At 51.4% G+C, this 14,450-nt stretch overlaps 1 protein-coding gene across 1 annotated transcript in view; it reads right to left on the reverse strand.

Moving 5' to 3' along the window:
• Positions 1–14,450, reverse strand: part of LOC137525254 (protein mono-ADP-ribosyltransferase PARP14-like) — a 314,114-nt gene that overhangs the window by 207,286 nt on the left and 92,378 nt on the right. Inside the window, exon 3 of the mRNA XM_068246278.1 lies at positions 13,138–13,280. Within this exon, the coding sequence (XP_068102379.1) occupies positions 13,138–13,280 (143 nt within the window). The remainder of the gene's footprint in view (positions 1–13,137; positions 13,281–14,450) is intronic.

The raw sequence follows: 14,450 nt of genomic DNA on the forward strand, positions 1-14,450 counted from the left end.
TATACCCCTGGCTACCTACTCTGGGCACATATACCCCTGGCTACCTACTCTGGGCACATATACCCCTGCCTACATATACTGGGCATATACCCCTGGCTACCTACTCTGGGCACATATACCCCTGGCTACCTACTCTGGGCACATATACCCCTGGCTACCTACTCTGGGCACATATACCCCTGCCTACATATACTGGGCATATACCCCTGGCTACCTACTCTGGGCACATATACCCCTGGCTACCTACTCTGGGCACATATACCCCTGGCTATCTACTCTGGGCACATATTCCCCTGGCTACCTACTCTGGGCACATACCCCTGGCTACCTACTCTGGGCACATATACCCCTGCCTACATATACTGGGCATATACCCCTGGCTACCTACTCTGGGCACATATACCCCTGGCTACCTACTCTGGGCACATATACCCCTGGCTATCTACTCTGGGCACATATTCCCCTGGCTACCTACTCTGGGCACATACCCCTGGCTACCTACTCTGGGCACATATACCCCTGCCTACATATACTGGGCATATACCCCTGGCTACCTACTCTGGGCACATATACCCCTGCCTACATATACTGGGCACATATACCCCTAACTACATATACTGGGTACATATACCCCTGGCTACATATACTGGGCATATATACCCCTGGCTACATATACTGGGCATATATACCCCTGGCTACATATACTGGGCACATATACCTCTGGCTACATATACTGGGGACACATACCCCTGCCTACATATACTGGGCACATATACCCCTGGCTACCTGTTCTGTGGACATCTCTACCCCTGGCTACCTGTTCTGGGGACATCTATTCTGCTGGCCACCTATTCTGGGGACACCTATAGACCTGGGGCTACCTATTTTTGGGGAAGCACTGCTGTCAGATTGAGTGTATTTTGGGGAACTGCTGCCAGGTGAGAGGTGTCTACCATATTAAGGGGGCATTCTGCCTATTTATGTGAAATGCTGTCTATTTATGTGCCTCATGACTGCTGAATTTGTCTTGTTGGGGGCCTCATGGTTACTGAATTTGTCTTGTTGGGGGCCTCATGATTTGTTGGGGGCCTCAAGATCGCTGAATTTGTCTTGTTATGGGCCTCATGATTGCTGAATTTGTCTTGTTAGGGGCCTCATGATTGCTGAATTTGTCTTGTTGGGGGCCTCAGGATTGCTAAATTTGTCTTGTTGGGGGCCACATGATTGCTGAGTTGGTCATGTTGGGGGCCTGATGTTTACTCATGATTGCGGAATTTGTCTTGATGGGGGGGGCTCATGATTGCTGAATTTGTCTTGGAACATGCTGGAAGGTACATACTTAGGGAGGGGGGGGTGAGCGTGAGCCTGCTAACCTCCATGTACATTTGAAGGGGCGTGACCAAATGTGGAGCACCCATAACCACGCCCACATTTAGTCACGACCCTTCACCTTAGGGGGCGCATTAATAGTCTTTGGCTTCAATTCATCAAGCATTACCGCATTCGGTAATGCTGAAAACAGCTGACTTAACGAAGCACTTTAGAAAATGTTAATTCATCAAAGCTGTTACCGAATGAGAAGCTGAAATGACACAGCAATGAGATAAATTACCGACATGTGCTCAACAAATGTTAATTCATCAAGGTTCCCACATTCGCTAACACATTCGGTGTTTATCTCAAGCTCTCCCCTGTCGTTACAGGCTTCGAAAGCCTTCTGTGTGAATGTTTTCATGATTAGCAGGAGCAGGCAGCCAATAGAAACAGCCCCTGTTCTCCTGCAAGTGCCGCTGATAGGTCACACAGGCTTCTCCATGATTGGGTGATTGGGTGCCCTAGGGGCAGATGGGGGTCTAATCTGATGGGTAGCAGTGACAGGGGGTGATTGATGGGTAATTAGTGGGTGTTTAGAGGAGAGAACAGATGCAATGCACTTGGGAGGTGATCTGACTGCGGGTCTGCAGGCGATCGGATGGTGTGGGTGGGTGATCAGATTGCCCGCAATGGGCAGGTTAGGGACTGATTGATGGGTGGCAGTGACAGGGGGTGATTGATGGGTGGCAGTGACAGGGGCTGATTGATGGGTGGCAGTGACAGGGGTGACAGGGGGTGATTGATGGGTGATAGGTGATTGGCAGGTGATTGACAGGTGATCAGTGGGCAGGCGCGGAGCTAGGGGGGGTCGGGGTAGGACAAGTGCCCCGGGGCGCCTGGTCCCCAAGGGCGCCCTCCGCCTGGCTGAGCTGCGGGTTTTTTTTTTTGTTTTTTTTTTTTGGCGGGTGAGGGGAGCAGCGCAGAGAAGAGGGAGAGCTGTGCGGACGGTGGGGAAGGGGGGCCATATCCCCCCTCCTTCCCTCACCTTTGGTGCTCTCTCCCTCCCTCGCTGTCCCCTCCAATGTCCGGGTGGCTCTTGGCTGGCAGCGGCGGGCGGAACTCACCTCCGTCTCGCTCCAGCGCTGGCCGGAAGTTCGGGACGGGTGCGCAGCCGCTGCTCTGGTCTGGACCAGACCAGAGTAGTGGCAGATCCATCCGGCGCTGCGACGAGACGGAGGTAAGTTCCGCCCGCCGCTGCCAGCCACCCGGACATTGGAGGGGACAGCGAGGAAGGGAGAACAGCTCTTCCTCTTCTCTGCGCTGCTCCCCTCCTGCTGGGGAGGGGGACACCTGACCTGGCTACCTACTCTGGGAACATATACCCCTGCCTACATATACTGGACATATATCCCTGGCTACCTACTCTGGGCACATATACCCCTGGCTACCTACTCTGGGCACATATACCTCTGGCTACCTACTCTGGGCACATATACCCCTGGCTACCTACTCTGGGCACATCTACCCCTGGCTACCTAGTCTGGGCACATATACCCCTGGCTACCTACTCTGGGCACATATACCCCTGGCTACCTACTCTGGGCATATATACCCCTGGCTACCTACTCTGGGCACATATACCCCTGGCTACCTACTCTGGGCACATATACCCCTGGCTACCTACTCTGGGCACATATACCCCTGGCTACCTACTCTGGGCATATATACCCCTGGCTACCTACTCTGGGCACATATACCCCTGGCTACCTATTCTGGGCACATATACCCCTGCCTACATATACTGGGCATATACCCCTGGCTACCTACTCTGGGCACATATACCCCTGGCTACCTACTCTGGGCACATATACCCCTGGCTATCTACTCTGGGCACATATTCCCCTGGCTACCTACTCTGGGCACATACCCCTGGCTACCTACTCTGGGCACATATACCCCTGCCTACATATACTGGGCATATACCCCTGGCTACCTACTCTGGGCACATATACCCCTGGCTACCTACTCTGGGCACATATACCCCTGGCTATCTACTCTGGGCACATATTCCCCTGGCTACCTACTCTGGGCACATACCCCTGGCTACCTACTCTGGGCACATATACCCCTGCCTACATATACTGGGCATATACCCCTGGCTACCTACTCTGGGCACATATACCCCTGCCTACATATACTGGGCACATATACCCCTAACTACATATACTGGGTACATATACCCCTGGCTACATATACTGGGCATATATACCCCTGGCTACATATACTGGGCATATATACCCCTGGCTACATATACTGGGCACATATACCTCTGGCTACATATACTGGGGACACATACCCCTGCCTACATATACTGGGCACATATACCCCTGGCTACCTGTTCTGTGGACATCTCTACCCCTGGCTACCTGTTCTGGGGACATCTATTCTGCTGGCCACCTATTCTGGGGACACCTATAGACCTGGGGCTACCTATTTTTGGGGAAGCACTGCTGTCAGATTGAGTGTATTTTGGGGAACTGCTGCCAGGTGAGAGGTGTCTACCATATTAAGGGGGCATTCTGCCTATTTATGTGAAATGCTGTCTATTTATGTGCCTCATGACTGCTGAATTTGTCTTGTTGGGGGCCTCATGGTTACTGAATTTGTCTTGTTGGGGGCCTCATGATTTGTTGGGGGCCTCAAGATCGCTGAATTTGTCTTGTTATGGGCCTCATGATTGCTGAATTTGTCTTGTTAGGGGCCTCATGATTGCTGAATTTGTCTTGTTGGGGGCCTCAGGATTGCTAAATTTGTCTTGTTGGGGGCCACATGATTGCTGAGTTGGTCATGTTGGGGGCCTGATGTTTACTCATGATTGCGGAATTTGTCTTGATGGGGGGGGCTCATGATTGCTGAATTTGTCTTGGAACATGCTGGAAGGTACATACTTAGGGAGGGGGGGGGTGAGCGTGAGCCTGCTAACCTCCATGTACATTTGAAGGGGCGTGACCAAATGTGGAGCACCCATAACCACGCCCACATTTAGTCACGACCCTTCACCTTAGGGGGCGCATTAATAGTCTTTGGCTTCAATTCATCAAGCATTACCGCATTCGGTAATGCTGAAAACAGCTGACTTAACGAAGCACTTTAGAAAATGTTAATTCATCAAAGCTGTTACCGAATGAGAAGCTGAAATGACACAGCAATGAGATAAATTACCGACATGTGCTCAACAAATGTTAATTCATCAAGGTTCCCACATTCGCTAACACATTCGGTGTTTATCTCAAGCTCTCCCCTGTCGTTACAGGCTTCGAAAGCCTTCTGTGTGAATGTTTTCATGATTAGCAGGAGCAGGCAGCCAATAGAAACAGCCCCTGTTCTCCTGCAAGTGCCGCTGATAGGTCACACAGGCTTCTCCACACAAGCTTTCAGACCCCCCAAGCAGTGAGCAGAGAGAACGGGTCAAAATATATCCCCAGATTCCCTTCGGTGGTGTAACCCTTTCAGGCCCTGTTTGATAATGCAAAGATGCTGGTGGTGAAATCACCAAGCATGGCATTTGTAATGTCTCCAGGAAGTTCATCTACGTTGTGGCAAATAAATAAAATGTTAAGAAAGACTGATCTACAGATTCAGAGCAGCAGAGGCAGTATAAATAACAGTAACTATAACACCTTTACATGTAAAGGGATGTCGGGATGCCTTCTATTGTTATCAGCTTGTAACAACACAGAGACATTCCAAGCTGCTCTGCACCACTCTGCCGTTATCCAACAGCCTTTGATGAATTGAAGCCGTAGTACTTCGGTAACTTAACGAACCTCTACCACACATGGGAAAATATTGATGAATTAGCACAGTGAAGTGTAAAATACCGAATGCGGTATTTTAAGGACTGGGGTTTTGTTATTGAACACCCTTTGATGAATTGAAGCCTTTGTCCCCGGGCGCTGAAAACCCTAGCTACGCCTCTGTCAGTGGGTTATTACAGGGAAGAACAGATGTAATTAATGCACTGGTGAATTGATAAGGGGGGGTCAGAGGGCAATCTGAGCGTGTGGGCGGGTGATTGGGTGCCCGCAAGGGGCAGATTAGGGTCTGATCTGATAGGTAAAAGTGACAGGTGGTGATAGGGGGTGATTGATGGGTGATTGATGGGTAATTAGTGGGTGTTTAGAGGAGAGAATAGATGTAAACAATGGATTTGGGAGGTGATCTGATGTCGGATCTGCGGGTGATCTATTGGTGTGGGTGGGTGATCAGATTGCCCGCAAGGGGCAGGTTAGGGGCTGATTGTTGGGTGGCAGTGACAGGGGGGATTGATGGGTGATTGATGGGTGATTGACAGGTGATAAGGGGGGATAGATGCATACAGTACACAGGGGAGGGGGTCTGGGGGGGGGGTCTGGGGAGAATCTGAGGGGTGGGGGGGTGATCAGGAGGGGGCAGGGGGCAGGGGGGGATAAAAAAAAAATAGCGCTGACAGATAGTGACAGGGAGTGATTGATGGGTTATTAGGGGGGTGATTGGGTGCAAACAGTGGTCTGGGGGCTGGGCAGGGGGGGTCTGAGGGGTGCTGTGGGCGATCAGGGGGCGGGGGGGGCAGATCAGTGTGTTTGGGTGCAGACTAGGGTGGCTGCAGCCTGCCCTGGTGGTCCCTCGGACACTGGGACCACCAGGGCAGGAGGCAGCTTGTATAATACACTTTGTATACATTACAAAGTGTATTATACACTTTGTAGCGGCGATCGCGGGGCTAACATCCCGCCGGCGCTTCCGTATGGCCGGCGGGATGTTGCGGCGGGTGGGCGGAGCCAGTTGCCGGGGGAAGCGCGCGTCATCAATGACGCGATCGCTCCCCCGGCATGTGAAAAGGACGCAACGCCCTTGGGCGTATTGCGGTCCTTTAGGGATCCACTTTGCCGCCGCCCATCGGCATTGGGCGGTCGGCAAGTGGTTAAACGGAACTTTTTCCTGCAGTGCTGCGCTGCCCGCATCCGAGCACCAGTTGTGAGGTTTAGAGGGGTAGCAGCCAGCACGCAGTACACAGATGTATAAAATAAAGTCCGTTTATTGTGCAGCAGAAGATAAACAGCTTCAGTTCAGCAATAAACAGTCAGCTTACTTCAGCTTTGTAGTATAAAGTCCAGCATGTTTAAACAAAGTTCATTTTTTCATCAGGCCAATGCCATACTAACAACCGGCCAGCGTATGGTTTGGCTTCCATCAAGTGATCTCCAATATTCCTTGTCAGGAGATTCTGTAGCGGACATGCTACTGCTCCAACACCTCTCCTCAGACTGCCTGTGAGGCTGCTTCTTATGCATAAATTAACACCACATTAGCATACCTCCCAACATTTCAATGTCCCAAAACGGGACAATTAGGCCACACCCCTGGCCACGCCCCCAACCCCCTAGTCACGCCCACCCCAGGGGAAAAAAAAGTTTTGTTTTTTTTAAATAATTTTGTTATTAAATTACTCCCAAATGGGAGGATGCCGGGGTGGTGGTGGTGAGGAGGAGGAGGGGGGTGGCCAGGCAGAGAGAGGGGGGGAAAAAAGCCGATCGAGGCACCAGCCCACCCGGTATGCGGCATGGATGGCCGCCGCCGCCATCATTATCCTTCTCCCTCCCTCCTAATATGTCCCCCAGTGTCCCCTTCCCCCCGCACAGTAATATGGGCAGCGGAGCGGGCAGTGAGTCTTACCACTGCCTCTTCGCTGCGTACCGGGATCTCCTCTCATCTCGCTTCCTGTGACGTCACAGGAAGCAGGAAGGAAGATCAGAGGAGATCCCGGTATGCAGCGAAGAGGCAGTGGTAAGACTCACTGCCCGCTCCGCTGCCCATAATTACTGTGCGGGGGGAAGGGGACACTGGGGGACATATTAGGAGGGAGGGAGGGAGAAATAAATAGCGGCGGCAATCTATCCCGCATGCAGATCCCCGGGGCTGGTGCCTCGATCAATTTTTTTCCTTCTCTCTGCCCAGCGGCCGGGACAGAAGAGGGGCAGCGCGGGATGGCGGGAGGGGCCCCCCAAATCGGTACAGTCCCGATCAAATCGGGACTGTTGGGGACTATGCATTAGTGAGGCTCTCAGCCCCACTTGTCAGTGGGGCTGAGAGCCTCACTAATGTGGTGTGTACCTAGGTGGGATGGGAAGGCCCGCCCTTCCTTCCCTCCCATCCCAGGAGTCCGACCCTGAAAAGAAAAAAAACACAAGCAGCAACTGCTTGCTGCCACCAAAATCCGGACTCCTTTCCTAGGACCACACAAGGTTTTAAAGGGACCACAGTCCAAATACCGGGGAAATGTACCTCCCATCTAATACCCAGCCCCGATGACCCCTACAATATATATATATATATATATGCTTTGTATATTTTTGTATATATCTCCTGCACACCGTTTGTAAATACAGTGGGTTGCAAAAGTATTCGGCCCCCTTGACGTTTTCCACATTTTGTCACATTACTGCCACAAACATGCATCAATTTTATTGGAATTCCACATGAAAGACCAACACAAAGTGGTGTATACGTGAGAAGTGGAATGAAAATCATACATGATTCCAAACATTTTTTACAAATAAATAACTGCAAAGTGGTGTGTGCATAATTATTCGGCCCCCTTTGATCTGAGTGCAGTCAGTTGCCTATAGACATTGCCTGATGAGTGCTAATGACTAAATAGAGTGCACCTGTGTGTAATCTAATGTCAGTACAAATACAGCTGCTCTGTGAGGGCCTTAGAGGTTGTCTTATGGCCCATACTCACGGGCAACTTTTTGTCCTGTCGCCAGCACATGGGAGCATGTGCGCGACAGGTTCGGCGACAGCTCGTCGCCAGCTCCCTCCGCGTACACACACGGAAGAGGGATTACTGAAGCGATGGAAGCTGTCGCCGATGTTCCTCCCCCGCGCCGTAAGTGCCGTGGATTTCCTGTTATGTTGCTGTCGCTACTCACGCGGACTAGCGACAGTTGCGGCGAAGTTGCGGCGGCAACTGTCGCCGGCCGATTGACCGCACCAATCACCTGGTGACAGCAGCGACGAACGACAGTTCGGGGTGCGCGCCCATGTTGCGCCTCATACTCACGGGCGACCTGTCACCGCAACACGCGCGCGCCGCGTGTTGCGGCGACAATTGTAGCCCGTGAGTATGGGCCATAAGAGAATATTGGGAGCAACAACACCATGAAGTCCAAAGAACAAACAAGACAGGTCAGGGATCAAGTTATTGAGAAATTTAAAGCAGGCTTAGGCTACAAAAAGATTTCTAAAGCCTTGAACATCCCACGGAGCACTGTTCAAGCGATCACTCAGAAATGGAAGGAGTATGGCACAACTGTAAACCTACCAAGACAAGGCCATCCACCTAAACTCACAGGCCGAACAAGGAGAGCGCTGATCAGAAATGCAGTCAAGTGGCCCATGGTGACTCTGGACGAACTGCAGAGATCTACAGCTCAGGTGGGAGAATCTGTCCATAGGACAACTATTAGTCATGCACTGTACAAAGTTGGCCTTTATGGAAGAGTGGCAAGAACAAAGGCATTGTTAACAGAAAGCAAAAGAAGTCCCGTTTGCAGTTTGTCACAAGCCATGTGGGGGACACAGCAACCATGTGGAAGAAGGTGCTCTGGTCAGATGAGACCAAAATGGAACTATTTGGCCAAAATGCAAAACGCTATGTGTGGCGGAAAACTAACACTGCACATCACTCTGAACACACCATCCCCACTGTCAAATATAATGGTGGCAGCATCATGCTGGGGGGGTGCATCTCTTCAGCAGTAGTGTTGTCCGGATCATGAACGATTCGGATCTTTGATCCGAATCTATTTTGTGAGTCGAATCATCCGAATCATCAAAATGAGTGATTCGGATCGCAAAAGGGGCGGGGCCAGGAGCGACACGCCCCCTCTCAGCGGGCAGCGGGGTCCTGGAAGCAAAGCAGAGATGGATCGCTCTGTTGGAGGGGAGGCAGCCTTGCAGGGAGACAGGTAGATGAGAGAGGGGGCATGGGTGCCACTGCCAGACATGTGTAGAGCACACATACTGGCTATAACGTGCTGCTGATTATAGGCTGTCTGTTCCGTAGTTGTGCACAGTGAACACATTGGAAGCTTTTGGCTCTGCTCAATATGATCCTCCTAAACAGCTGCACTTATCTTCTGGGAATGCTTTCTTTCACTGTGCGAGGTTTGCATGCAAAGTACACAGATGAGCATATAGGTGAAATATATGTAAAGCATATGATTGCAGCATGTGGGTATTGTGTGCAAACATTTCTGCTCTCTGCTCGTCCCTCCTCCCTTCTCTGTCCACTCCCTGCCCTCTGTCCATCTTCTCCCCTTCTCTGTATGTCCACCGCCCTCCCCTTCTCCTGTCCTGCTAGTCATTTCACCCCCCTAATGCTTCGGTAGTAAAATGATCCGAGATTCGGATCAAAGATCCGGATCTCTTCAATGATCCGATTCGAATCATCCGGATCATTGAAAAGATCCGAACTTCCCATCTCTATTCAGCAGGGACAGGGAAGCTGGTCAGAGTTGATGGGAAGATGGATGGAGCCAAATACAGGGCAAACTTGGAAGAAAAAGACTGCAAAAGACTTGAGACTGGGGCGGAGGTTCACCTTCCAGCAGGACAATGACCCTAAACATAAAGCCAGCGCAACAATGGAATGGTTTAAAACAAAACATATCTATGTGTTAGAATGGCCCAGTCAAAGTCCAGATCTAAATCCAATCGAGAATCTGTGGCAAGATCTGAAAACTGCTGTTCACAAACGCTGTCCATTTAATCTGACTGAGCTGGAGCTCTTTTGCAAAGAAGAATGGGCAAGGTTTTCAGTCTCTAGATGTGCAAAGCTGGTGGAGACATACCCTAAAAGAATGGCAGCTGTAATTGCAGCAAAAGGTGGTTCTACAAAGTATTGACTCAGGGGGCTAAATAATTATGCACACACCACTTTGCAGTCATTTATTTGTAAAAAAAAATTTGGAATGATGTATGATTTTCGATCCACTTCTCACGTGTACACCACTTTGTGTTGGTCTTTCACGTGGAATTCCAATAAAATTGATGCATGTTTGTGGCAGTAATGTGACAAAATGTGGAAAACTTCAAGGGGGCCGAATACTTTTGCAACCCACTGTAGATAGATAGATAGATAGATAGATAGATAGATAGATAGATAGATAGTCAGGGTTTTTGGTTGTATGTGTGCACACTTTTTTGTTTGGTTTGCAGGGGAATCACTGTATATATTGTTTGCATATGGTTGCATCTTATTTGCATTTGGTTTACAATAAAACATCTTTGCACACTACTGTTCCTGTCTCAGTCTCAGTGTTTCTGCAAACTGTGTCATTCCTTGCAATACCTGCTTGTTCCATAACACTCAGTGCCCGTAGGACACACCAAGAAAGGGTTTCCATATGAACATTCAGTAGAGCATTATAAATCTGCAGATATGAAATATGATTATGAAACCATAAAGTATGCCTGAGAACCCTTTCAGGGTGTGGATGTCGCTTTTGCCTGAGAATTTCCTGGAATGGGCATCAGAATATTCTTCGTAACTCCTGCAAAAAAATTCTGCTAGTGTTTTTCTAAAGGCTAGAAATCTATTATGAAGAAATATTAATTTTCTATGTTACAGAGTTTGTCTGTCTCTGGGCACAGTTGGGGTGTGTGTACGCCTCAGATAAGAATCAGTCCACCTTCTTGGAGCTCTGGAGAGGTGTGAAAGCGGGATTGGCAGTCACAAAACTAAATTATATTTAAAAACTGCAAGAGAGGTGGATGAGGCGGGCAGCAGAGGTCAGTAGGGATTGGCAGAGAGGAGCAGCATCAGAGGAGTGGGAGGAGAGGTGAATGAGGCAGGCAGCAGAGGTCAGTAGGGATTGGCAGAGAGGGACAGCATCAGAGGAGTGGAAGAAGAGGTGGATGAGGCAGGCAGCAGAGGTCAGTAGGGATTGGCAGAGAGGGGCAGCATCAGAGGAGTGAGAGGAGAGGTGGATGAGACAGGCAGCAGAGGTCATTAGGGATTGGCAGAGAGGGACAGCATCAGAGGAGCGGTAGGAGTGGTGGATGGGGTAGGCAGCAGAGGTCAGTAGGGATTGGCAGAGAGGAGCAGCATCAGAGGAGCGGGAGGAGAGGTGAGTGAGACAGGCAGCAGAGGTCAGTAGGGATTGGCAGAGAGGAGCAGCATCAGAGGAGCGGGAAGAGAGGTGGATGAGGTGGGCAGCAGAAGTCAGTAGGGATTGGCAGAGAGTGGTAGCATCAGAGGAGCAGGAGGAGAGGTGGATGAGGCGGGCAGCAGAGGTCAGTAGGGATTGGCAGAGAGGAGCAGCATCAGAGGAGTGGGAGGAGAGGTGAATGAGGCAGGCAGCAGAGGTCAGTAGGGATTGGCAGAGAGGAGCAGCATCAGAGGAGTGGAAGAAGAGGTGGATGAGGCAGGCAGCAGAGGTCAGTAGGGATTGGCAGAGAGGGGCAGCATCAGAGGAGTGAGAGGAGAGGTGGATGAGACAGGCAGCAGAGGTCATTAGGGATTGGCAGAGAGGGACAGCATCAGAGGAGCGGTAGGAGTGGTGGATGGGGTAGGCAGCAGAGGTCAGTAGGGATTGGCAGAGAGGAGCAGCATCAGAGGAGCGGGAGGAGAGGTGAGTGAGACAGGCAGCAGAGGTCAGTAGGGATTGGCAGAGAGGAGCAGCATCAGAGGAGCGGGAAGAGAGGTGGATGAGGTGGGCAGCAGAAGTCAGTAGGGATTGGCAGAGAGTGGTAGCATCAGAGGAGCAGGAGGAGAGGTGGATGAGGCGGGCAGCAGAGGTCAGTAGGGATTGGCAGAGAGGGGCAGCATCAGAGGAGTAGGAGGAGAGGTGGATGAGACAGGCACCAGAGGTCAGTAGGGATTGGCAGAGAGGGGCAGCATCAGAGGAGCAGGAGGAGAGGTGGATGAGATGGGCAGCAGAGGTCAGTAGGGCTTTGGCAGAGAGGGGCAGCATCAGAGGAGCAGGAGGAGAGATGGACGAGGTGGGCAGCAGAGGTCAGTAGGGATTGGCAGAGAGGGGCAGCATCAGAGGAGCGGGAGGAGAGGTGGATGAGGTGGGCAGCAGAGGTCAGAAGGGATTGGCAGAGAGAGGCAGCATCAGTGGAGCGGGAAGAGAGGTGGATGAGGTGGGCAGCAGAGGTCAGTAGGGATTGGCAGAGAGGGGCAGCATCAGAGGAGCGGGAGGAGAGGTGGATAAGATGGGCAGCAGAGGTCACTAGGGAGTGGCAGAGAGGGGCAGCATCAGAGGAGCGGGAGGAGAGGTGGATGAGATGGGCAGCAGAGGTCAGTAGGGATTGGCAGAGAGGGGCAGCATCAGAGGAGCGGGAGGAGAGGTGGATGAGGTGGGCAGCAGAGGTCAGTAAGGATTGGCAGAGAGGGGCAGCATCAGAGGAGCGGGAGGAGAGGTGGGTGAGGTGGGCAGCAGAGGTCAGTAGGGATTGGAGAGGTGCCAATCTGGATTTTGGTAGAATACAGAGTAGGGTGTTACAGTAGTCAAGACGGGATATGATCATGGGTGTAACTATAGCCCCTGAGACCCCTGTAATTGCGAGGGGGCCCAAGGGCTTTGGGGACCCCTCCTCTTACCATATAGAGTACGCAGGGAGTGTTATGTTTACCTGCAATTTTCTTTGCATGGGGCCCATATATGGTAGATACGCCCCTGGATCTGTTTAGAGATTGTACAAGCATTTTCTATTACTTTACCGATCAGTTCCAGGAGACGGGGCCAAAAATACTCGACCAGCAGAACTTACCTTCACTATTTGGTTTTTGCAGGTTTTCTGGAATTTCTGCTGAACATCTGAGTACTCGGAGGATCCAGATTGAACAGCTACTTCCACAGCAGAGTTATCACCCCCCATTGGTGCCCAGTGATCTGGTTCCGCGTTAGAATTGTCTGAAATATAAAGTGTACAGTGAAGTTAAACCATCCCTGGCATCAGATAAGCACAGCCATCACTCAGGGTTCTTTACCACTGCAAAGCACAAAATGCAATCGCTAAGTTATGCAGCGATCTATTTCTCGGCGACTGCTTTTACAGGATTTCTTTACTTTTGATGCAATCAGTGGTGTACCTACCAAAATTCTGCAGGTGTTCACAGCACCAGGTATAGCCATGGCTACGGGTGCTGCCAGAGCCAGGACAAGGTCCTCCAGCACCCAGGGCTGAGACACCAAAGTGCGCCCCTCCATCCCTCCCACCCCAGCCGTCACACACTGATTGCTATTACACTAAGAGGCTCCTTCCCATCCCTCCCACCCCAGCCGTCACACACTGATTGCTATTACACTAAGAGGCCCCTCCCCCATCCCTCCCTCCCCAGCCGTCACACACTGATTGCTATTACACTAAGAGGCCCCTCCATCCCTCCCACCAGCCTTCACACACTGATTGCTATTATACTAAGAGGCCCCTCCCATCCCTCCCACCCCAGCCGTCACACACTGATTGCTATTACACTAAGAGGCCCCTCCCATCCCTCCCACTCCAGCCGTCACACACTGATTGCTATTACACTAAGAGGCCCCCCCTCCTCCATCCCTCCCACCCCAGCCATCACACACTGATTGCTATTACACTAAGAGGCCCCTCCCCATCGCTCCCACCCCAGCCGTCACACACTGATTGCTATTACACTAAGAGGCCCCTCCATCCCTCCCACCCCAGCCGTCATACACTGATTGCTATTACACTAAGAGGCCCCTCCATCCCTCCCACCCCAGCCATCACACACTGATTGCTATTACACTAAGAGGCCCCTTCTCCATCCCTCCCACCCCAGCCGTCACACACTGACTGCTATTACACTAAGAGGCCCCTCCCCCATCCCTCCCACCCCAGCCGTCACACACTGATTGCTATTACACTAAGAGGCTCCTCCCATCCCTCCCACCCCAGCCGTCACACACTGATTGCTATTACACTAAGAGGCCCCTCCATCCCTCCCACCCCAGCTGTCACACACTGATTGCTATTACACTAAAAGGCCCCTCCATCCCTCCCACCCCAGCCGTCACACACTGATTGCTATTACACTAAGAGGCCCCTCCCATCCCTCCCACCCC

The sequence above is a fragment of the Hyperolius riggenbachi genome, chromosome 7, assembly GCF_040937935.1.
Source record: "Hyperolius riggenbachi isolate aHypRig1 chromosome 7, aHypRig1.pri, whole genome shotgun sequence".
NCBI classification, from domain to species: Eukaryota; Metazoa; Chordata; class Amphibia; order Anura; family Hyperoliidae; genus Hyperolius; species Hyperolius riggenbachi.